This window comes from Marmota marmota, unplaced genomic scaffold (genome assembly GCF_001458135.2).
Source record: "Marmota marmota marmota unplaced genomic scaffold, marMar, whole genome shotgun sequence".
In the NCBI taxonomy this organism is placed as follows: Eukaryota; Metazoa; Chordata; class Mammalia; order Rodentia; family Sciuridae; genus Marmota; species Marmota marmota.
In genome coordinates this window covers 18,424,400-18,446,968 of record NW_026000019.1, presented here as the reverse complement: position 1 = coordinate 18,446,968, position 22,569 = coordinate 18,424,400, and the positions used below count along the sequence as shown (strand labels likewise).

The 22,569-nt window shown below is 38.4% G+C and overlaps 2 protein-coding genes, 1 long non-coding RNA gene and 10 other non-coding genes across 19 annotated transcripts in view; 2 read left to right on the top strand and 11 right to left on the bottom strand.

The window, feature by feature from the left end:
* Zbtb37 (zinc finger and BTB domain containing 37) overlaps positions 1 to 22,569 on the top strand; it is a 54,701-nt gene that overhangs the window by 501 nt on the left and 31,631 nt on the right. Inside the window, exons 2-3 of the mRNA XM_048810021.1 lie at positions 766 to 778; positions 4,847 to 4,850. The gene's annotated coding sequence lies outside the window, so the exon portion shown is untranslated. The remainder of the gene's footprint in view (positions 1 to 765; positions 779 to 4,846; positions 4,851 to 22,569) is intronic.
* Dars2 (aspartyl-tRNA synthetase 2, mitochondrial) lies at positions 77 to 15,393 on the top strand. Its single transcript, XM_048810223.1, has 11 exons — positions 77 to 734; positions 1,374 to 1,473; positions 3,011 to 3,077; positions 5,101 to 5,202; positions 5,571 to 5,666; positions 6,935 to 7,058; positions 7,770 to 7,816; positions 10,024 to 10,368; positions 12,464 to 12,682; positions 12,896 to 13,006; positions 14,968 to 15,393. The coding sequence occupies exons 1-11, from the start codon at positions 608 to 610 to the stop codon at positions 15,049 to 15,051; spliced, it is 1,422 nt and encodes a 473-aa protein (XP_048666180.1). The 5' UTR covers positions 77 to 607; the 3' UTR covers positions 15,052 to 15,393.
* LOC107147366 overlaps positions 18,311 to 22,569 on the bottom strand; it is a 6,453-nt gene continuing 2,194 nt past the window's right edge. Inside the window, exons 1-12 of one of the 7 annotated variants that reach the window (XR_001504138.2) lie at positions 22,404 to 22,526; positions 21,604 to 21,685; positions 21,399 to 21,425; positions 21,171 to 21,203; positions 20,531 to 20,881; positions 20,241 to 20,278; positions 19,843 to 19,953; positions 19,611 to 19,658; positions 19,175 to 19,305; positions 18,873 to 18,895; positions 18,648 to 18,687; positions 18,311 to 18,471 (exon numbers count right to left, since the gene is read on the bottom strand). This is a non-coding gene — a long non-coding RNA (uncharacterized LOC107147366). Of the gene's footprint in view, positions 18,472 to 18,647; positions 18,688 to 18,872; positions 18,896 to 19,174; positions 20,279 to 20,530; positions 20,882 to 21,170; positions 21,204 to 21,398; positions 21,426 to 21,603; positions 21,686 to 22,403; positions 22,529 to 22,569 lie in introns of those variants that run through there. The other 6 variants (XR_007350008.1, XR_007350013.1, XR_007350010.1 and 3 more) reach the window with 6 other exon arrangements.
* On the bottom strand, positions 18,536 to 18,613 carry LOC125618768. Its single transcript, XR_007350156.1, has one exon. It is a non-coding gene; the product is annotated as a small nucleolar RNA SNORD81 (small nucleolar RNA).
* Positions 18,753 to 18,830, bottom strand: LOC125618771. Its single transcript, XR_007350158.1, has one exon. It is a non-coding gene; the product is annotated as a small nucleolar RNA SNORD47 (small nucleolar RNA).
* On the bottom strand, positions 19,427 to 19,506 carry LOC125618775. The gene has a single exon (XR_007350161.1). It is a non-coding gene; the product is annotated as a small nucleolar RNA snR60/Z15/Z230/Z193/J17 (small nucleolar RNA).
* Positions 19,724 to 19,805, bottom strand: LOC125618770. Its single transcript, XR_007350157.1, has one exon. It is a non-coding gene; the product is annotated as a small nucleolar RNA SNORD79 (small nucleolar RNA).
* Positions 20,353 to 20,417, bottom strand: LOC125618779. The gene has a single exon (XR_007350165.1). It is a non-coding gene; the product is annotated as a small nucleolar RNA SNORD78 (small nucleolar RNA).
* Positions 20,639 to 20,700, bottom strand: LOC125618774. The gene has a single exon (XR_007350160.1). It is a non-coding gene; the product is annotated as a small nucleolar RNA SNORD44 (small nucleolar RNA).
* LOC125618778 lies at positions 20,968 to 21,034 on the bottom strand. The gene has a single exon (XR_007350164.1). It is a non-coding gene; the product is annotated as a small nucleolar RNA SNORD77 (small nucleolar RNA).
* LOC125618767 lies at positions 21,269 to 21,349 on the bottom strand. The gene has a single exon (XR_007350155.1). It is a non-coding gene; the product is annotated as a small nucleolar RNA SNORD24 (small nucleolar RNA).
* Positions 21,503 to 21,565, bottom strand: LOC125618781. Its single transcript, XR_007350166.1, has one exon. It is a non-coding gene; the product is annotated as a small nucleolar RNA SNORD75 (small nucleolar RNA).
* On the bottom strand, positions 22,116 to 22,196 carry LOC125618772. Its single transcript, XR_007350159.1, has one exon. It is a non-coding gene; the product is annotated as a small nucleolar RNA SNORD74 (small nucleolar RNA).

Sequence of the window (22,569 nt, the reverse complement as noted above, 5' to 3'; positions counted from 1 at the left end):
CGTAGTAGGCATGGCGGCGGAAACTTATTTCTGATTGGTAGAATGCCTTCCTCTAATCCTGGGCGCTGGCTGGGCGGGTACAAGGACCATGGACTCCCCCGGTCTTGCGTGGTTTCTGGCCTAGGAGTGCTGTTGATTTGATTGCCTTCCTTTTCCTACGGAAAGGCTTAGGTCGGCTGCCAGGTCTAGGAGATTTGGAACGCAGGCTGTTTCCTCCTTGTTTTCCGGTTCTGCCCGTGGGAGCCTTCGTTCTGGCGGAGAAGAGGAGGAAAGCGTGCGCCTGGTGACAGGCCTTTCCGCGTCGCGCTTCACACTGGTCCTATGGTCACTCGGCGCAGCGGCATTGATAGAAGTGGAAAGTGATGCCCTGACGGGGAGAGGGCTTTTCCCTATCCACTCATCCAAGGGCCTTCCAAACCTTGCAGATTTATGTAGTTGCTAGACACTCGTACCCGGATGTTCAGCGGAGGAGGGCTTAAATGTTGGAGAAGAGTGGGAACTAAAATTTTAAGGGACTAAGGTGCATTTCCAAAACAGAGTTTTGAGCACCGTCCAACACCTGCAGCGTGGAATTTGTGATCGTCTCTCGCCGTCCTGGAGTCTCAGCATGTACTTCCTTTCCTGGTTAAGTCAGCTGTGCAGGGGTTTATCCAGACCCATCGGAAGGACAGCCCAGCCAACCTGGGGTTCTTTCTCCCGAAGTCTGGCGCTGAGTTCACAGAGGAGAATTCCAGGTGAAAACAGGGAAGAGCCTGTTCTTTGCAGCCATTTCCCCCCAGTCTTGATAGCTGTATGTATGGAGAAGCAGATCATTTCCTTTTTATATTCCTTATTATGCATTTTTTTTCATTGTTTTTTGTTGTTGTTGCTTTTGTTTTTTAACGACCCTAGAAAGGTAACCGCATTGTAGTTTATTCTGTTTGGTTGATACTACAAGTAGGAAGCCAAAAAGAACCTTTCACATTTTTTATATTTTTCCAGTGTACAAGTGGCTATTATTACACACTAGTTTCATACCACAGCTATATTGTTACTGCACCATCAAACATCTTTAATTCCTAATATCATATTTCATTTCGGGGAAAAAAGTGTAATATTTAGAATTGGGCAATTAGGATTTTAGGTCAGTGCAACTGCTAGATCCAGAAAAAGCTAAGTTTCCTAACCCAAAGCAAAAATTTGCATTCAAACAGTTATTCACTTGGCTTTTGACACATTGGCAGGTAAATTTAATACTGGATGAATCTACATGCTCTAATTTACACATTTCTGCCTGAAATATTTAAGAATCTGTGAATTGAGAATATTTTTAAGCAATCTGCAAGTAATATATTTTTAATATTGCCTTTTACACATTTGTTTTTTTTTCCAAGAATTCAATAGCTTTGTTGCCAGGACCAACACGTGTGGAGAGTTACGTTCTTCTCACTTAGGCCAAGAAGTCACCTTGTGTGGATGGATTCAGTACCGAAGGTAAATTGAGGTATAAGTGGATGGTGGGCCAAGGAGCAGTGGCAGACCCTGTCTCATAATAGAAAATGGTTGAGGTATAGCTCAGTGGTAGAGCACCCCTGGGTTAAATCTCCCAATACCACCAAGAAACCCCTGAATGTATGGTAATTGTTTCCCGAAAGCAATTTCAAACCTTTACTAAAGTTTTAAGTATTCATGAGAATAAAAAGCTTTCTGTAACCCCTGCAGGACTCTCAAAATTCACTGAATTCTTATTTCTCATTTTTGTTTTGAAAGATCCAAATGGTGTCAGTCTTAGTAAGTACCAGAAGAGAATAAAAATGAAGCTTGGTCCTGGAATGGACTAAAAATAGCCCTGGGCTAACTAAATTGGAAGAGTTCCTATGACCAGTAAACTAGAAATGGGCCCACATCCTGGAAACAGCTGGGAAGCTTCAATAGCATGGGGAAAGAGCTTATTTCATCCTAATATTAGGTAGGGAAAAAAACCTAAAAGCACCAACAGTGGTTTCTTAAGATCAGAGCCTATTTTTTGTTGTTTAGCTCTGTATTCCAGACCATATGTGAAGAGATTCAAAATACATAGGCTGTGTGACCTTAAAAGCATATGTCCCAGGGCCTGGGGTTGTGGCTCAGTGAGCTTGCCTACCATGCGTGAGGCATTGGGTTCGATCTTCAGCACCACATAAAAATAAAGGTATTGTGTTCACGTACAACTAAAAAAATAAAAATAAAATATTTTTTTTTATAAAGTGTATGTCCCAAGTGGGTGGATATTTACCCCGTAAATTTGGTGATTTTTGTTTTCTGAACCCAAAATCTGTACCTCTTTCAGATACTAAAGACAGGATGAGGAGTGTAGATTGAATGTTAAAAGGTTGAAATCTGGGGAATTTTTTGGTGATTTGTAGAATTGTTAAATTAGTAGTTGGAACTCTTCTAGGAAATTTCAGATCATATACCTTTTTAGGAAGGAAAAAAACCTTAACATTGCTATATTTCAAAAATGATTTCTAATACCATATTATGTCTGAATTGCACCTTATAAAAAGTTTCCACGTTTCATAAAATTATCTTATGCAGACTTAAGCCAATGAAAAGTTCTTTTAATTTTTTTTTTAATTTTTAGTTGTAGATGGACACAGTACCTTTATTTTATTTATTTGTGTGGTACTGAAGATCAAACCCAGTGCCCCCACGCACGCAAGGCAAGCTCTGTATCACTGAGCCACAACCCCAGCACAAGTTCTTTTAATTTTAAATCTGCTTTTTCATTAATAAACTATCTATAGAAGAGTAGTGGGCTATATAAGTGACCAATAAAATTGAAATTTTAAAAAATGACTTGTTTTCATTAATAAGCAATGTAGACAATAATTGCATAAATATAGCTAATGAAAGTACATAGTTATTCATAAAAAAGGAACATGATAAATTGCTTGGGGTTTTTGTTTTGTTATTGAACTTGTTTACTCTGATTAAACTTTGGGCTTAGAGATTTTATCCTAAAATGTTCATTTTATTTTTCATTAATCAGGCAAAACATCTTCCTAGTCCTAAGAGATTGCCACGGTCTTGTTCAAGTTGTCATTCCCCAGGATGAGGTAATAGAAAGTGTCCTACTGTTAAAAGCTTCTTTGATGCTGTGGCTACAGAAAGCTAAGTAGTTTGATATGAGTGTGTTTGAGATTTTAAATTCAGGGGCTTATTGTTAATAAAAACTAAAAACTACCATAAGCAACATTAACATGCCAAACTGGAAAAAAAATATATATATATGTGCAACTCATGTTACAGAAAATGGCTTCTCTAATAGCTAAAAGGCTATTAGAGCCAGGCACGGTGGCGCACACCTGTAAACCCAGCAGCTAGAGAGGCTGAGGCAGGAGGATCAAGAGTTCAAAGCCAGCCTCAGCCACTTAGGGAGGCACTAAGCAACTCAATGAGACCATCTCTAAATAAAATACAAAAAAGATTGGGGATATGGCTCAGTGGTTAAGTGTCCCTGAGTTCGATCTCCAGTACCAAAAAAATAAAAAATAAATAAAAATTAAAGAGTACTACAAATCAATTAAAAAAAAAAAAATAGACCAGTGGGCTGGGGATACAGCTCAGTGGTAGAGCACTTGCCTAGCATGCACAAGGCATTGGGCTTCATTCCCAGCACCACAAGAAAAGAAAGAAAATTTACAGAAAATATAAATAGCATGCAGACAAATGAAAGTATACCCAGCCTCACTCACAGGTAGAGCAATGTGAATTAAAACTACCCAGAATTGTTTTTAACACTTTGGATTGACAACACACTGTGTTTGGGGAAGCAGGTGCTCATACATTCTTGGAAGGAGTACAATATCATCGCTAGCTGTATGGAGAGCAATTTGGCAATATCAAGATTATAATTACATATATACTTTGAACCATTCATTTCACTTCTGGAAAATTACAGTTATCCTACATTTAGACACAGATGCAAAATGTCATACATAAAATGATATTCATTTCAGGATTATTTTTAATAGAAAAAATGGGAACTACAATGTTCTCAATAAGATATTAGTTTAAAAAATAATATGCATCTTTACAGTGAGATGTAGAAAAAGAATGAATGGGGGCTGGGGATGTGGCTCAAGTGGTAGCGCGCTCACCTGGCATGCGTGCGGCCTGGGTTCGATCCTCAGCACCACATACCAACAAAAATGTTGTGTCCGCCAAGAACTAAAAATAAATAAATAAATAAATATTAAAAAAAAAAAAAAGCAAATGCTGGAGAAAGAAAAAAAAAAAGAATGAATGGAAAAAGAATGAATCTCTTTACCAATAGGGAAAAAAATCCAAGATATATTGTTAAATGAAAAAAAACAAACAAAAAACCCACAACAGGATATAGACGAACATGTACAGTGCTGTTATCCAGATGAACTATAGTAAGAGATGGAATGTGTGCTCACTGTGTGCATGTTTATACGCATTGTGAAATGGATCTGCTAACATTGGGTGTTTCTGGGGAGGGGAACTGAGGTCCTTAAAGACATGGATAAGATGGAAACTTTTATCTTTTCTATCTTTCTATACCTTTTGCATTTTGAGCCCATCGAAGGGAAGACCTGCTCTAAATACTTACCATTCACATTAGATAAAAGAACTGCCATCATGCCCATTGGGCACTGTGGGTGCCTAGTTGTGGTAATTTTTACAAATGCTTCTATGTCAAAGGAAAATAAGATTTACTCAGCTAAGTGAAATAGAAGTGGTGAACTATTTGGAGAACGAGGACTTGGAGGTGAGCATAGCTACCGTATAGTCCATTATCGCTATTGGACGTAACTGCCCCTTAGACTAACCCTGGAGACAGTTGTCTTCAAAGTATGAGGGAGGTGTTTGCATTACTAATAGTTGTTCTTATTTTCCTTTGAGAAAGTTTTTAAAATTCTTAACTGATAGTTTTACTTGCTATATTACATGGAGTCAAAATAAGGATGCAGTTTGCCAAATGTATTATAATACAGTCATCTTATGGGAAGTATTATGGGAGGTAAGTTGTGAATATTAACATTTTTCTAAGCCATAAACTTTCAGACACCTGTAAGTTCATTTGTTTCTTGGAACTGTTTTCCTCCTCTGTAGACAGCTGCTTCTGTAAAGAAGATTCTATGTGAAGCCCCTCTGGAATCTGTGGTGCAAGTGTCCGGAACAGTCATTTCCCGACCTCCAGGACAGGAAAATGCAGTTAGTAGTTTAGAAACTGTTTATGTAAATTTTACCTGTTTGCATTGGCAATATCTTTATACACATTCAGGCAATATAGACCTGTTGTCCGTTAGGCACTAAATGCTCAGTAAGTTCTACCGATAAGCCTATAGATTTCAACATCTTCATTACAAACACATCTATATAAATATGCATGCTAAGACAAAGTATCATCCATGGGTAGGCACAAGAACATCAAAGCCATGCACAGACTTATATACTATACACTCTAATAAGGACCTACACATTTTACATCTATGAATAAAGTTGTGTGTTTTGTAAATGTGCATCGTGTACATGTCCTGATCAGCAGATTTTAAAATAGGTCTTTTCTCTCTGTCTTTAAGAAAATGCCAACAGGTGAGATTGAAATCAAAGTTAAAACAGCTGAGCTTTTGAATTCCTGCAAGAAACTGCCCTTTGAAATTAAAGACTTTGTGAAGGTACTAACTTCTGTTATTTGATGACCAGAATTTTCAGAGCTTTTTAAAGAAAAAGTTTACCTTCTACAAAATTAAACATCTTACCAACAAATTGTTCTTAAATAGCGGCAGTTCATTAAGCTGTTGCAGTCTGTAAACACCTAAACTTTTTTCAGACAGGTTGAAATATGGGTCTATCTTTAAGACTAGAGGTGTTATATTTAATTTCTTTGTTGCTCCAAAATGTTTAATGTTTTGTAAGAAAATTTATATCTATCTTGGAAATCATTGAATGGTGTAGGGGAATCCTGCACCTATTAAATTTAAGCCTCTAAGAGTGATAAAATTATGGTTAGAGTGACTTCTCAAGCCCAAACATGTAAATAGAATTACTGTAATTCAAGATGTTCTTTGCCAAAGTTTGAGGGATCACCGGAGCTAGGTAGCACTGGGTAAGTACATCCAGATGATTTTCAGCTGGGTCACTGTTACAGGCTTTTTTACTAGAGTGCTGGGGATTAAACCCAGGGCCTAATATGCCATGCCAGTGCTCTATCCAGTCCTATGTACCTCATTTTAAAGTGATCTATTCAGGAACGTTTAAATTAATTCTGCAGCCACTTAGTCTTATATTTATAAGTTCTCAATACTCAGAAAAAAAATAATAAAATTACAGAGTTGACCTCAATGTGAGAAAGAAATATACAGATTTCTCAAGATAAGCATTTAGAAAGTGAATTTAGAGGTATTTCTTACTATTTCTGTTTCTATTATCTAAGAAAGGAGCTATTTTGGAGGGATATGACATTCTTTAAAAAAAGTACTCAGCACAAAGATGGATGCAGATTTTCAGCCTTGAACATAAGCACACCTCACCCATTTCTGCCAGTACAGCAGAGGCTCCACCTGCCATCCCTTTACATTCCTTACACTTGTAGTCAAGGGTCCCCTCCAGGTAATAATTAAGTCAGCAGTTTTTGATGTGTTTATTTTGTTTTGTTTTTGCAGCAGGGATGGAACCCCAAGGGCACTTAACCACTGAGCCATACTCCCAGCCCTTTTTATTTTTAATTTTGAAACAGCTGAGGCTGACTTTGAACTTGCAATCCTCCTGCCTCAGCCTCCCAAGCCACTGGCATATGCCACCCTGCTGATTGATATGTCTTTTTAAAAGATCTTTAAAATTTTCACTAATCAATTTAGCTTCCTGGTGATGGAAGCTAAAGACAGAGCTAAAGATAACACCTGTAATTCAAAAAGTAAACATAAAAATCTTTAAATTTGTTTAGAAAACGGAAGCTCTTCGTTTGCAGTATCGCTACTTAGACCTTCGTAGTTTCCAAATGCAGTACAATCTGCGACTGAGGTCCCAGGTGGTCATGAAAATGCGGGAGTACCTTTGTAATCTCCATGGTAAGGGAAAGCCTGAATATCCTTTGGGGCTTTTTAGCATCTCTTAGGTTGTATTCAGTTTTATTTTATCCTCTCCTTCCGTCGTGGGTCAGGTATTGGGAGAAATTTGGAACTGACGCCATGTGTAGTTTTTGAAGAAAATTTATTTTACAGGTGTTTGTCCTAGAGCATAATTTAGTCACTAGGTGCTCACTGGGTCACATATACTTCCTTTTGAAGGTAGTAATACCTGTTACATTGTTTAACCTAGCATTTCCCATTGTTATTGAAGGCAGGACAGCCCTTTTTTGTTTCTACAGCAGAAGTTTTCTTAATGTTTTGTTTGTTTATTGTTTACTTTTGCTGGAACCTTGGAAATGGCTTGTGAATTTAACTAGATACCTTGATTAGTTCTGGGGAAAATCTGCACTATTTGTGTTATTGTCCCTACGCTTAGAACGTTTTGAATAGCAGAATAATTTAGTAAACAAGAATCCATCAAGTATTTAAGATTATTTTGTATCAAAAGTATCAGCTTTATAAAAGAACAGAATCTTTTGAAAAGCTTCAGATTACTTCTTGGACTTATAAAAACCAATAAAACTAGGGTTGGCAGCTTATTTCAGCCCAAGTTATTAATTAAAGGAGAGCCTTTCATTTGTTGGACTGTAGTATAGACATCATATTTGAAAAATTCCTATCTACTAAATTCTGATATTTCTTTCTTTTTAGGGTTTGTGGATATAGAAACCCCAACACTGTTTAAGAGAACCCCAGGGGTATGTATATTCCTGAAATCATTCTATTAATAATGTCTTATTAGTTGTAAAACTGGACCACTTTGCTTTTGTATTCACTTGGTCCACTTTTATTTTTATTTCGTTTTACTTACTGCCACAGGATGGTCACATTAACTAGATTGTCTTAAAAATTGAGAAAATTGAGTCAGTAATTTGAGTCAGAACCTTTTATTCCATGGAGATTTCTTTTCCTTGCAATTCATAGATGTAAATCATTAATGAATTGGTTCCTTAAAAACAAAACCCTTGTTTATTAAGAACTGACATTTTGGGGCTGGGATTGGGGGTGTAGCTCAGTGGCATAGTGCTTGCCTAGCATATGTGAGGCAATGGGTTCAATCCTTAGTACTACATAAAAATGAACAAATAAAATAAAGGTATTCTGTACATCTACAACTACAAAAAAAAAAAAAAAAAAAGAACTGACATTTCAGCAGGGCATGGTGGCACATGCCTATAATCCCAGTGACTTGGAAGGCTGAAGCAGGAAGATCACTGAGCCCCAGCTGCAACCCCTCCAATTCTTTTTTGAGGAGGATTGCTTTAAAACAGGATCTCAATATGGTGCCTAGGCTGTTCATATGGTCTCAAACTCATGGGCTCAAGTGATCCTCTTGGGTAAGCTCCCAAGTAATGGACTACAGGCATGTGCTGCTGTTATTTTAATTAAATTTAAATAGCCATACCACATAGCCATGGTTATTACTTCTCCCATCTGCTGTTACTGATGAGAAGTATAATGTTTGTATGGATTTTTTCCTTTACAGCAGACATGATTATTTGATTATTTTTCTCTTTGGAAGTTTTCAGCCTCCTGAAAACTTTTTTCCGGGGATGGGGGTCAGTGTTGGGGACTGAACCCAGGGAATCATGCATGTGAGGCAAGTACCCTAATCTGAGCAACACCAGTCCCTCCCAAATCTTGATGTTCTAAAATTTCAAGTTTGGATCACTTTTTTTTGATACCAGGGATTAAACCCAGGAGCACTTAACCACTAAGCCAAATCCCCACGCCTTTTTATTTTTTATTTTGAGACACAGTCTTGCTGAATTGCTGAGTCTGGCTTTGAATTTGTGATCCTCCTGCCTCAGCCTCCCAAGCTGCCAGGTTACAGGTATGTGCCACTGCACCTAGCCTGGATCATTTTTTTATTCAAGTATTGTACACTTGAAGGGCCCTTTCAGTATGAAAGCTCATGTCTTCATCTGGGGAAATTTCTTTTACTATTTAATTATTTTGTTGGATTGTTTTGTTTCTAGGGCTGGGGACTGATCCAGAGCCTTACACATGCTGCACACCAATTCTATCACCGACCAGCTCTTATTGTTTTGATGTCATCATTTTTTCTGATCTCTAACATTTCTCCGAGTTGTATGTTGAACCCTTTCACATAGCTTATATTGTTTTTTTTCCCCCCAAGTCCTTTCCTATCATTTTCTCCATCCTTTTATTCTGTTTTCTAGATTTCCTCAAGTCTTCTGTTGAACTTTTTTTTCATGTTTGTATTTCTAGTAGCTCTTTTCATTCTATTTTATTCCGATTTTAATGATTTTTTTTTAAAATGCTGAAGAATTTCTTCAATGTGTGGTGATTGGGCATGTTTAAGTATAAGGCCTTCTAAAAGCTGGTTGGAAATACAGGGTCCTAGGAAAGGCTTTGTAAATGGATAGGTTTAGGGTAAGCAACAAGGTTACTTGGCTGTTACCCTGGGGACTCAAGGTGTATGAGTCCTAAGCCTCTCCAGGATTCTGCTGGGTAAAACAGTTCTTCCTGTGCTGAAGCTGCCTCCATTCTTTCCTAGGCCAGAGCCTTCTTCATCCTGCTTCCTTAACCATCCCTATATCATTCGCTTGGAATCTATCAGAAATTTCTCATCTACTAATATTACTCCCTATGCTTCATTCCCATTTTTTTTTTCATTGTGGTGAGATTATTTTTTTAAATTCCTTTTATGCAGTGCTCAGTGATGCACGCCTGTAGTCCCAGCTACTCAGAAGGCTGAGGCAAGATCACAAGTTGGAGGCTAGCCTCAGCAATTTAGCAAGACACTCTCAAATGAAACAGTCCAGAGATATAGCTTGTGGAAGCATGCCCCCTGTGTTTAGTCCCCCAAACCACAAAAAATAAAATTCCTTTTTATCATTTTGAAGGGATTCAAGGAAGAGAATAGTGATAATCTCATATAAATTCCACTGGGAGCAAGAAATCTTTGTACTATGAGAAAATGAATCAATCTCACTTTTTAAAAAATATGAGTAAGGATTATGGATGTAGTTCAGTGGCAGAGGTTTGCCTAGTATGCATAAGGGCCTGGGTTCAGTCCCCAGTACCACAGATGCACACACACAAAGTAAGTGATTCTTTTTCTTTATCACAGGAGGTCTTACCTGTATTCCTAAAAAACAAGGAAAACTGGAATTCACCAGTTGCTAAATTCATACTGGAGAAACAAGGATTGGAATTAATTAGACTAATGGAGATTCAAGAAGATGATGTAGTCCTCCTGACTGCCGGAGAGCACAAGAAAGCAGTAAGAAGTCACCTGCAGGCATCTGTGCAATGGATGCTAAATGTTGCCTCTCTTCTCCTGTGGATGTGCACATTTAAAATGACTTGTTAATTTCAGAGATGGAGCTGCATCCACTGTTATGTGTCTTTCAGTACTTCTTAATGCACTATGTGAACACTGGAGTCTTTTCATTAGCTGTCAGACTCCATTGGCATCATCACACAAATTAGATCTGACTCAGATTAGGAAATCTGCCTGAGTAGAGGGTCAATAGTTTTAGTTATATAACCATGAAACACTTTTCATTTTTAAGGTTTGCAGATGAAGGAAATTTGGTAGTTGCTGACTTTTGTACATAGTGCATTACCAAGAGTGTGGCGGGACAGCTCAGACTGCTGGAGGGCTGCAGGCTGAAAGACACTCCTGGACCCGCTTAGTCAAGGCAGGACCCTTTTTTCTCAAAAGCAGTAGTTGTAGGTGGTGAGTGCTACCATGTATTGTGTAAATCACCATTCTTCAGGGCATATGTGGGAGGCTGAATTTACCTTTAAGAATCTTTGAAAGATAGGCAAAAGCATAGTATAAAAATCAAACATGAGGGGCTGGGGTTGTGGCTCAGTGGTAAAGTGCTTGCCTAGCATGTGTGAGGCCCTGGGTTCAATTCTCAGCACCACATATAAATAAATGAATAAAATAAAGGTCCATTAACAACTAAAAATATATTTTAAAAAAATCAAACATGAATATTGAAAATATATTGTAAATGTTAAACATAAATTCAATTTTTTTCACTGTAATTTATATTTCCCTTACTATTTCTTTCAAAGGAAAGGTTTGTTTTCAGCTTCAAAGCTCAATATAATTCATTATCTTTCCCTTCTGCAATAGCAGAGTGAAGAAATCTATTTAAATACAAATTTTATTATTAATGAATTTCTTAAAAAATACATTGCAATTTTATATAACATTCTGCTGCAAATTAATTTGGTGTGAACCAAACATTCTGCTGTTTCTTTCTAAGGAAGGTAGACTACAATTCCTGCTGGACCTTTCTTGAAAGAAAGACACCAGACTGTGGGAAGTAACATTAACTTTCTGAAAAATGTCAGAATGAAGGTGTCCTGTGGGAATAGAATGGATCTCAAAGTGGCCTCCTAGGGGCTGGGTTTGCAGCTCAGTGGTAGAGCACTTGCCTGGCATGTGTGAGGCACTGGGTTCAATTCTTAGCACCACATATAAATAAATTTTAAAAAGAAAGATTTTTTTTAAAAAGGTCCATCAAAACTAAAAAAGTATTAAAAAAGAAAAAAGTGGCATTCTAGGCATCTTCAGGCATGTGACACTTTTCTGATAAACTGCCTTCTCAGGGAAACTCTGCACACCATAGTTAGCATTTATTAAGTACCTCCTGTTTACCACTGATCTAAATACTGTGTATATATTGATTCATTTAATGCCCATGCCAACCCATGAGAGAAGTACGGATATTGTTATTATTTTTAATATAAGGAAACTTGCTGGGCATGATGGATTACATGCCTATAATCCCAGCTGCCTTTAATCCCACCCACTTAGGAGGCTTAGGCAGGAAGATCCTTTGAGCCCAGGAGTTCAAAGCCAGCCTGGACTACATAGTGAGATCCCATGTCAAAAATAAATAAGGGGCTGGGGCTGTAGCTCAGTGGCAGAGTGCTTGCCTAGCATGCATGAGATACTGGGTTTAAGCCTCAGCACCACATAAAAATAAAATAAAGGTATTCTGTCCATCTACAACTACATGAATAAATTAATAAGATCACAATAGTGTCTTGGATTAAATATATTCATCCCCACTTTACTGTGGATAAGGGCACAAAAGAGTTCCTAAATAGCCACACTGAGGCTCCAAGCCAAGTCTTTGAAGCTCTGCTGTCTGTGTTCTTAATCACTGGATTACTAGGTGCTCACCACCCAGTTAGCTAAGACTGCTAGTCATCTTCAGGTCTCTGTCTCCTAAGAAAGAACATCTCATTTTCTATTTGGCTGCTCTTTTCCTAGAGAATAGTGCTTCAGAACCCAGGTGGTGGGCTGCTTATTGTTAAGAAGCTAACTCAATGTTTGTATCTTTTGTTTGCAGTGCTCTCTGTTGGGAAAGTTACGTCTGGCATGTGCCGACATTTTGGAAATGAATGGTATGGTGCTCCGTGACCCAGCCCTGTTCTCCTTCCTTTGGGTGGTGGATTTCCCACTCTTTCTTCCCAAGGAGGACAATCCCTTGGAGCTGGAGTCAGCCCACCACCCATTCACTGCTCCCCACCCTGGTGACATTCACCTCCTGTACACTGAACCTGAAAAGGTACTATATCTGTATTTCCAAATAAAAAGGATATATGTAAATAAAGACAAAGTACTTCAAAGTTCATAGTCTAAAGATAGCTAGGACCAGTTCTGGAAGTCCCAGGAGAAATTGAGCCAGTGGTTAATACATTGTCTAAGTAGCTACAGCATCTTTAATCTGTAGAACAGAAAGCTAGAAGTTTTCCCTAATATAAAGGCTCTGTGAATCTAGGTTCGCAGCCAACACTATGACTTGGTTTTAAATGGCAGTGAGATTGGAGGAGGTTCCATCCGAATTCACGATGCAGAGCTACAGCATTACATCCTGGCGACACTACTGAAGGTAACATACCATCTAACCTGGCCTCACTGTTTTTCCCTTGGTTTTGTTAAACATCCGTCATGATTATTTGCTAGATACAAATAGTTTCAGCTTATCTCTCTACCTTTAGTGTAGGACTTAAAAATGTAAGTGAAATAAGGATAACATTAGTGCTTATTATATGCCAGTAACTGTTTATATACTTTCTATGCATTGATACATTTAATTCTCATAGTAATCTCATGAGATAGATACCTTTATTCTTTGAAATTTCAGAGATGAGAAAGAGGCAGATGAAGTACCTGACCTATAGTCACACACAGCACAAGATAAGTAGAGCCAGGAATTGAAGACTGGCTCTTGAGCTCAACTAGCTGACCACTACACTACTCGAAAGTCATTTCCAAGCCAGGCACAGTGGTGCATGTCTTTAATCCCAGTGACTGGAGGCTGAGGCAGGTAGATCACAAATTCAAGGCCAGCCTCCGCAATTTAGCAAGACCCTGTCTAAAAATAAAAATTTTTTAAATGAGCTGGGGGGCCTGCGGGTATAGCTCAGTGGTAGAGCACTTGCCTAGCATATGTGAGGCACTGGGTTTGATCCTCAGCACCACTTAAAAAAATAAATATATAAAATAAAGGTATTGTATGCATCTACAACTAAAGTAATTTTTTAAAATGGGCTGAGGATATAGCTCAGAGGTGAGGCACCTGAGTTAAATCCCCATTACCATCCCCCCCCCAAAAAAAAAGTTATTTCCAGTAACTGAAAATGTTGAGAGAGAAAAGTATGAAGAGATTTTATGCCTTTTAATAGATATATTTGAGCTGTATGAAAGGTAGGGATATATTTTAGTGATATAGAGAGTGGGATTTGGTCAGAATTTTAAAAATTGAAAAATAAAGGTCGAGAATTTAAAAATTCAGTGATTTCTCTAGGATAGGATAAGTTTCATGAAGGAAACCATCCATCAATCTGGTCCTAAAAACTAATTTTGTGGGACTAACAGGTATGAAGTAGGATGTGAGAGCCCGTTTGGAAAACTCAAAACATCAGGTGCTCTCTGATTTTAAGGGCATTGTGAAACCTGTGCCCTTTTCTGTCCGAAGCTCCCAGACCTGTTTCCAGCCTACCTTTTTCATTCCTTTCATTTTCAAGCTTTTCAGAAGAGTAAGAATACACTTCTTTGCCTCTGGTGGTTCTTAGCCCTTTCCTACTGCCCATTAGAACAGAATCATCTGGCTGGACATGGTGGCACATGCCTATGATCCCTGCTACTTGGGAGGCTGAGGCAGAAGGATCACAAGTTCTAGGCCAATTTAGTGAGACATTGTTTTAAAGGCTGGGGGTGTGGTTCAGTGGTAGAGTGCTTACCTGGTATGTGCAAGAACCTGGGTTCAATCCCTAGGACTGAAAGAAAAAGAAAATTGAATCACCTTTCCAGTTTAAAAAAAAAAAAAAAAATCCCTGATGCTTGGGCGCCACATAAATAAAATGATTGGTACTCATTTTTTGAAGTTCCTCACTAGATCCTACCCTAGAGTCTGGCTGGAGAATTATTCCGGTGCTTGGCCTTCAGCCTCTCCTGCCTCCCAGCAGCATTTGATACTTATGCTTTTCTCTTGGTCCCTGTGACAGCACAGCCTGCTACTCATCTTGCCCTTTTGAGCCTACACCTCCACCTTCCTTGGTCCGTCTTATTCCGTTCCGATTAGCAGAACAGTAGTGGTGGCAGTTACTAAGCACCAGGCACTTTTCTACATGTTGTCTGTGATTTGTCTTGTTCCCTTGCTAAACTGTAAACCTCTTTAAAGTTTTTTTTTTTTTTTTGTTTTAACTCTGCTAATGAATTTTCATGATAACTTAGTTAAGTCACGTTAAGGTTAACTCAACTTTATTTCCCATTAGCACCTAAGCCTTGAACACAGTACTTAGTGGACCTTCGGTATTTATATTTAATGGAATATCTTTTGAATTTCAGGAAGATGTGAAATTACTGTCCCATCTGCTCCAGGCTTTAGATTATGGGGCACCCCCTCATGGAGGAATTGCCTTAGGTAAATAACTTGTACATTTATAAACTACATTTCATTCCATAGCACTGTCTCAAGTTGGGGTTTTTAGCCTATGATAAGTGGCGGGTGGAGTTGAGGTCAAGCGTTCTATGAGAATGTAAGTTTGTTTTAATTTCAGTAATATATTTTTATGTATGTATTTATTTTTTGGTACTTGAGATTGAAACCAGAACTTCACACATGCTAAAAGCACATGCCCTAAAAGTATATTTTACTAGTTAAAACTTGACATAATTTTGCATTTGAAAGGTTTTTATGGTACTGGGGATTGAACCCAGGGAGACTCTACCACAGAGCTACACCTGGAGCTTTTTTTTTTTCTCCTTTCCTTGAGGCAGAATCTTGCTAAATTGCTCAGGCTGGCCTCAAACTTGGAATCCTCCTTCCTCAGCCTCCAAAGCCATAGAGATGCCCTTTATTGGATAAGGAAATAAAATTTTACATCCATCAATATCATCTAAGGTTGTTGGCTAATTTCTAAATACATATATATTTGCTGTTCAATGCCTAATTCTCACCAAACTGTCCTGGAAGCAAGCTGTATACAGAAGAGACCCACAATCCAGATCTTTTCTGGAATACAAATACCAAAGGCCCTAGGTCTCTGGGAGACAGTCCTGCCCCGACATACCAGAAATAATCACTTTGGGCATTACTCAACTTCAGACCATTTGGGCGGGGGGGAGAACCACTACTGAAATCTAAGGAAATGTTACTATTTAAGACATCATCGTGGTAAGGTGATATTTGAAATTAAGCATTTTCTTTAAAAAAAAAATAAATGCATAAGTTTGGAATGCATAAGCTATAGACTGGGAACCAAGAGTATTTCAAATTCAGTCTCCTCAGCCTCCAAGAGAATTTAACTTCTTTTGTCCACTTCAGACATTCAGCCTTTGTTTTTTTGGGACTGGCTTACTTTGCTTAGCATGATATTCTCCAACTTAAATGGACTAGGGAGCTGAATAGATACTTCTCAGAAGATACACATTTGATCAACAAATATATGAAAAAATGTTCATCTCTAGCAATTGGAGAAATGCAAATCAAGAGATACTCTAACATTGACCTTGTTTGTCATCCAAGAGAACAGGAGTGACAGATGTACTCACCTCTTCTAGAAACTAGGTGCCCTGGCTAGACGTCATGTTTTGCTGAGGTAGGCAAGAAACATGGCACAGGAAACATCATCGCAGCATAGTAACATCTTAGACACTTTGTAAAGAATCCACAATGGATCTTACCTCACAAAGCTGAGTTCACTAGGAACAAAATGCTACATATGCTTATGATAGCACTATAGATGATGGGCAAGTTTCTAGACCCAGGAAACAGTATTTGCAGCTTCATCTCACATACTGCTAATCTGACTGCCCATGGACAGGCTGATGTGGGAGACAAAAGAGCTACCAAAAAATGAGTGATCTACAGAATCATAGATAGCAAGCCATCAACTCTAGCAAGAAAGAGTCATCTATCTTAGATATGATCCACTTAGAGGAATCCAAGAAGACCAAGCCTACTCTTACATAATACTGTAGGTCTCCTCAAGACCCAACTAACTTTTCCATGGCCTTGACTATGCAGGCAAGTCTAGTAGGATTAACTCCAACAAGTGGGACAGAAAAACATGAGAGAAGTTCTCCCAGGCATACAGCTCATCTGTGAATGGGATGAGAACCAATGAGAAAGAAAGGAATGATTTGCACCCATTGTCCTCAAAGCATAGTGCGTAGTCTGTTAATGTGCATGTGATAAACAGAAATTGAGTATAACTATTTAGAAACCATTAAGACAATTTGACAAGGTAATTCTCCCTTGAATATCAGTAAAAAAAATAACTTGTAAAGAAAAAAAACAGAATGGCAGTTATTAAGAATACAGACAATAAACATTGTCAAGGATGTGGGGGGAAAGGCACACTCATACACTGCTGGTAGGATTGTAAATTGGTGCAACCAGTCTGGAAAGCAGTGGAGATACCTTAGGAAACTAAGGAACCACCATTTGACCCAACTATCCTACTCCTTGGTAGATACCCAAGATTTAAATCAGCACACTACAGTATCACAGCCATCAATGTTTATAGCAACTCAATTCATAGTAGGTAAACTGGAAGCAACCAAGATACCCTTCAACAGATGGTAATGTGGTATATATACACACAATGGATCATTACTCAACATTGAAAATAATTGGATGGAGTTGGAAACATCAGACCTTAATTTTTAGTTGACTGGTGCAGAGGAGCAAACCCAGTGCCTAACTCATCCCAGACAAGGGCACTACTGCTGAGCCCCAGCCCCCTCACCTTTTTCTTGTAACATTTTATAAAAATGTTAGGTGGGACATCTGAGCAACTGCAGATACATATCCTATGTATCATATTTCTATGACTAATGATCAAGTCTCAAGACATGCCTTGCAAATTCCTATCATTTGGCCAAGCTTCTCAGTTCCATGCAGTCACACATTGGGTTTGTTTTTTTAAGTATTGAGTTACACCATGGAGCAAGGATAAATTTAAACTGTGCTGAAAACGTGTAAGATGAATATGGTAAAGGGCATGTTCAAAGATGAATGTGGTAGAAACAGGGCCATTCTGCTTAGCACACAACCAAATCTGTCAATATAGCCACCCATTATGACAAAAATAACTTATGAAATGCTAATAGATTTCTTCAGGAAATTTAGGGAGTTAACTGGCAATCCACACTGACAAAACACGTTCACTCCCAATTTGCAGTTAGGCAAAAAAATATAAGGCAAATGCTCCACTGAGAAGTACCAATAACTATCTAATTGCTTTATCTAATGTTATCCATCCTATAGGGTACACCACTTTTGACATAACCATTTATGTCTCTTGTCCAAAATATTTGGCTGACAGGTATTTCAATGACCTATTTGAGTAAATCTCAAAAACATTTTTTCTTTGGGAGGTTTCACTAAGCAGTGATAATCCAAATTTGATATTTCCCTTAGTCTTAAGTTCTCTCCATGACTTGAGATTTTTATTGTCTTTCAGGTACTTTAAAAAGCACTGACCCAGTCTTTCAGCCCCATAATGAATCCTTCAAATATATGGCTCATCCTGAGCAGATCTTATTTCTGTTGGCATTAAATATGGCATTTCAAGCAGAAAACAACCTTTAAGACACACAATACCAGTGTATTGCCTACACTGATAAAGAAGTCTTCATGACTTGTACAGGCTCAATTTCAACTCAAAATGACAAAGCACTAAAATTTTCCTTAGTGACTTTTATTAGGCACCTTTATTCCCTTCCCCATCATGCTTGAAATATACTTCATGGGTTCAACCCCCAGCCCAAAACTAGACTCAGATCTCTTCAGAAACTTAAAGATGTCATCACTTTATCCCAAGAGAAGAGCATCCATCCAGCTACCTGCAACAAAAAACACTTTTTAGCCACATTTCCAGATTACAACTTAAATGGTACTTGGGGAACACAGAATATCAGATCTTTTTACTGTCATCAAGTGATCAGTGAGAGAGTTCAAGTTGGGGTGAGATCATCATGTATTCAGAATAGTAATTAGTGCTGATAGTTTCAATACTTACCTAAAGGTTAAGTGATATCCCTGCAGCTACCACAAAAGCCCTAAAACAAAAAAGTCCATATTAATCATGGCAAAAAAATGTTACAGGATGCTTTTTAGGTGTAGTAACCTCAGAATCAAAAATGGAACGGTTTTGAAAGTGATATCATTACATTCATTTGGCAGAATCATTACATCACTGGTTACATACTAAAATATATAATATATGTACTAAACCTTGACATACCTAGATCTCAGGATGCAGCACACCTGTTAAAGAAAACAAGTACACACTTGAAATTTATCGTACTTTATGGTGGAGAACATAGATTAGCTTTCATGAAGCCCAGGGTTCAATCCCCAGCATCCCAAAGTAAATGGTAAAGGTCCTACTCTTTCATTTTAGTGGCATATTTTTATCTTTAAAAAAATAGCTAGCTAAGCACTCATTTGGGGCAAGTGAAGTAATTTTTTAAAAAGTATTTATGTTTTAGTTAAGCTAAGTAATTTTGAGTATGTAATAAAATTATCCTAAGTTTTGGTACTAACCTCCCCAATCATGAATTCAAGAGTTCTCATTATTGCTTCTCCTGGCCACTATCTCCTGGGCTCATGAGATGGTCATCCCTCAGGATAGTGTAGATAGGAGGATCATAGACACACCTTGTCCAGCTTCACTCCTGGCATTAATGGAAAATACAGGGTAGGATCTGAAACAGTCATTGTAGTACCAAGTCCATAAAAATTTTGTATGGGGACAATAAAAGGTCATTTTTAACAGAATGAGTTGGATTGTTGAGCCAGATACATCAGATAGGAGCGAAAGACATGATTGCTCATCAGTGAAAATCTGCTGAACTATGTTATCATCATTGTATCGGCTTTGAGAACATCTAGTCTATATCCAGCTTGAGGCCTGAGGTGCCCACCTAGTATATGCAAGGCCTTAGTTCACCCCTTAATTAAAATCTTGAGACTGATGTACCTTTGCTTAAAACTTCTTGCCACTGCTTCCCAAGCTGAGTCTGTGTACCTGCAGGAATTTAGTCTAACTTAGCAATAGGTTTTTAACAAAGATATTTCTAAATATTTTCCAACTACTGTTTCAGTTTAACGTTAATCTTCATTCTCTGTCAGAGAGATTCCCATCTGTTTCAACTTTAAGTCATCATTAACAGCACCTTACACAGTAAGTATGCAAGATAAATGATACATACCTTTAAATAGTTTCAGGGCTAGGGTTGTGACTCAGTGGTTGCACGATTGCCTGGCATGCATGAGGCACTGTGTTCGATTCTCAGCACCACATAATAAAGGTCCATCAACAACTTTAAAATATTAAAAAAAAAACAGGTCTCCAATCTGTAAAGTTATTGCTTTAGAAACTTCTTCCCAACAGTTTCATACTAACTTTGAAAACAGTTATTTACCTTATTTACAAATACCTGCAACCCTTATTCAATTGTTAAATCTACTTTATATATAGTAAAGTTATTTCTGGTCTACTGGTTTAACAAGAAATAATCCTTAGACTTAACAATTCATTAGTAAAATTATGTTTCAAAATTATAAACCTAAGACATCAGGAAATAAAAAATTGTTTTTGTGGTCTTACCCAATCATGCTATCCAGATCAAAATGTGTTTCCAGGAACTACAAATGAAAGTATGAGGAACTTTGTTAGTATGCTAAATGTCATCAATTCTCTTCAAACTGTATGTCTTGGGTTCTTCAGCATAAAACTTGTCTACATGCTCATTTCAGGTCAGACATTTGAACAACATCATTACACAAACCCCATTTGGAGCATGCTCAAATATGCCAAGTTTTCATTCACTTTTAAATTTATTATGCAACAGGCATGCAGTTTATTGGCATTCTCAGGTAATGCTTTCCAATACTTACTAGAAAAATAAAGCAGATCCAAAGAAATCATCCTCCACCTAATGAATAAGGGTGATTTTAGAATAGCCAAATATGAAATTTCTCCCAGCCCAAACCAACAATGCCCGAAATCAGTTAGAGCTAATTAAAAACTTCACGTTCAGTCAGTTATCTTCTTATCATCATCCAGGCCACACTGACCTCACAGAAATGGTAACAGGCAAGATACTGGCATTTAATGAATTTAGCCCTCATGCTTGAGTGCTTACTACAAAAAAATGCAATCCAAAAACGCCATCTTTTTTGCCCAGCTACCTATGTTTAGTGGAATGCTTTACTCACCATTTCTACTTCTGGTTTTCTATCTAGTGCCTAAAAAAAATATAAAAAATTTTAGATCTTAAAGTTGCTAATTGCCATATTGCTTATGCTAATTAACAGCCATGAACAACAATCCCAGATACATCAGAAAAGGTAAATTTCTTCATGCCTTAAATCTGCTGAACTATGCAACCATCACAGTATCTGCCTCTTCCGCCTGCCCCCAGAAGTTTGATTTAGGAATTAGAGCAGATCACATCTACAAAGGGGGAAATGCTAATAAGATTGTTTTGTCTACTTTCAATTTTAAATAATGCATGAGTATATAAATGTTTCTAACCTTGCGTCCATTGCTGGAGAGGCTCTTTTTTACCTGGGAAAAAACAATTTCTTGTTACCAAGGTGCAATCTCTACAGTCCCCAAATAACTATTTTGTGTGCCTCAGTTAAAATAATGGTGGTTTAGTCTATCGTCATTCTTGCAGTCAAGAGTAGCAAATAAATGTCATCATTGTAGCACATTAAGCAATTAATCTAAATCCCTTATGAGGAAATTTCAGTATCTTACCTTAGCATTCATTCCTTTGGCATGTAACTAGAAAACAAATAATACAAACAATGAGAAACATCCTTGGGTGAATTAAAAATCAGATTACATGTTCAAAATATTAAAGCCTCAGAATGAAATTTTTCAGAAATCCCTTCTGTCCACTACTCTTTACACCATCATAGGCTTAATATAAAAGCTATCTCTATGAATATTTCATTCTTACCTACATGCAAGATGCCATCCGGGGCCACACTGCAGCTACTTCGGAATGCTGAAGCAAATAGTTTAGGGGACACCCTGTGTCTCTAAACAGAAAAACGTTTGGAGATGTGGCTCCTGGGTTCAATTTCCAGTGTCCACACAAAATAACCCACATTACATACCTACCCCATACCATTTCTAATACGGTAGACCTTAAATTCATTCGTTCCATTTAAGTTAATATTTTACCACATTTGTTACTATCTAATACCGATAGTTCATACCACCATAGGCTTAAGTAAATGATGCACTTCATGTTGCAAAATAACAATGCAACTAAAAGCCACTGATGAAATCGTGAATACATATGAATATGCAAGCAAAAAATACACTGTTATGCACCAAAAATGGTGCACTGCGGAATCCAGCCACCTAAAAGAACCACGTGGGCTCTTCTGTCCTTCCCTCAGATCGAGCCGCTCCAGGCTGGGAGCGCCATTACTGGAACAAAGGCCTACTCTGGCGACTCGGCGCCGGCCGCCTTCAGAGCCGTTGGCATTCTTCAACACTCTTCAGATGTCCCTACCAACTAAGGCTTCATCACAGGCAGGGCACTCGAGCCGCGTCTTCCTCATAGTTTAAGCCCCCAAATCGCAACGCTATCTAGGTCGCGCGGGCTCCCAACACGCCATCTCCCCCTCCGCCTAGAGAGGCCTGCAAATGCGCGCCTTAGGCCTAGCAAAGCAACCCGTTCGGGAAGGACAAAACGCCTAAGGGTTCCAAGAGCTGACCGCTTTCAACCACCGCAAAGCAGCAACGTACCTACTCCCGCCCAGACTCGCAGCACCGAAAGACCGATATGGCGCCCGAACTCCAGTATAAGAGCGTTCTTCTTCGTGACGTCACAACGCCCGCTCCTCCCCTCGCCGCCGCTGCTCCGCCCCGCACCCTCTCTAAGCCACCTCCCCTCCTCCAGCCCCACCTCCCG

Bases quoted from the DNA above. Each gene is read 5' to 3' on its own strand.
- Dars2 (XM_048810223.1), top strand. From the start codon at position 608: ATGTACTTCCTTTCCTGGTTAAGTCAGCTGTGCAGGGGTTTATCCAGA. The intron at 1,474-3,010 runs GTAAATTGAGGT...TTCATTAATCAG, and splicing joins GGATGGATTCAGTACCGAAG to GCAAAACATCTTCCTAGTCC. The intron at 5,203-5,570 runs GTTAGTAGTTTA...TCTGTCTTTAAG, and splicing joins CTCCAGGACAGGAAAATGCA to AAAATGCCAACAGGTGAGAT.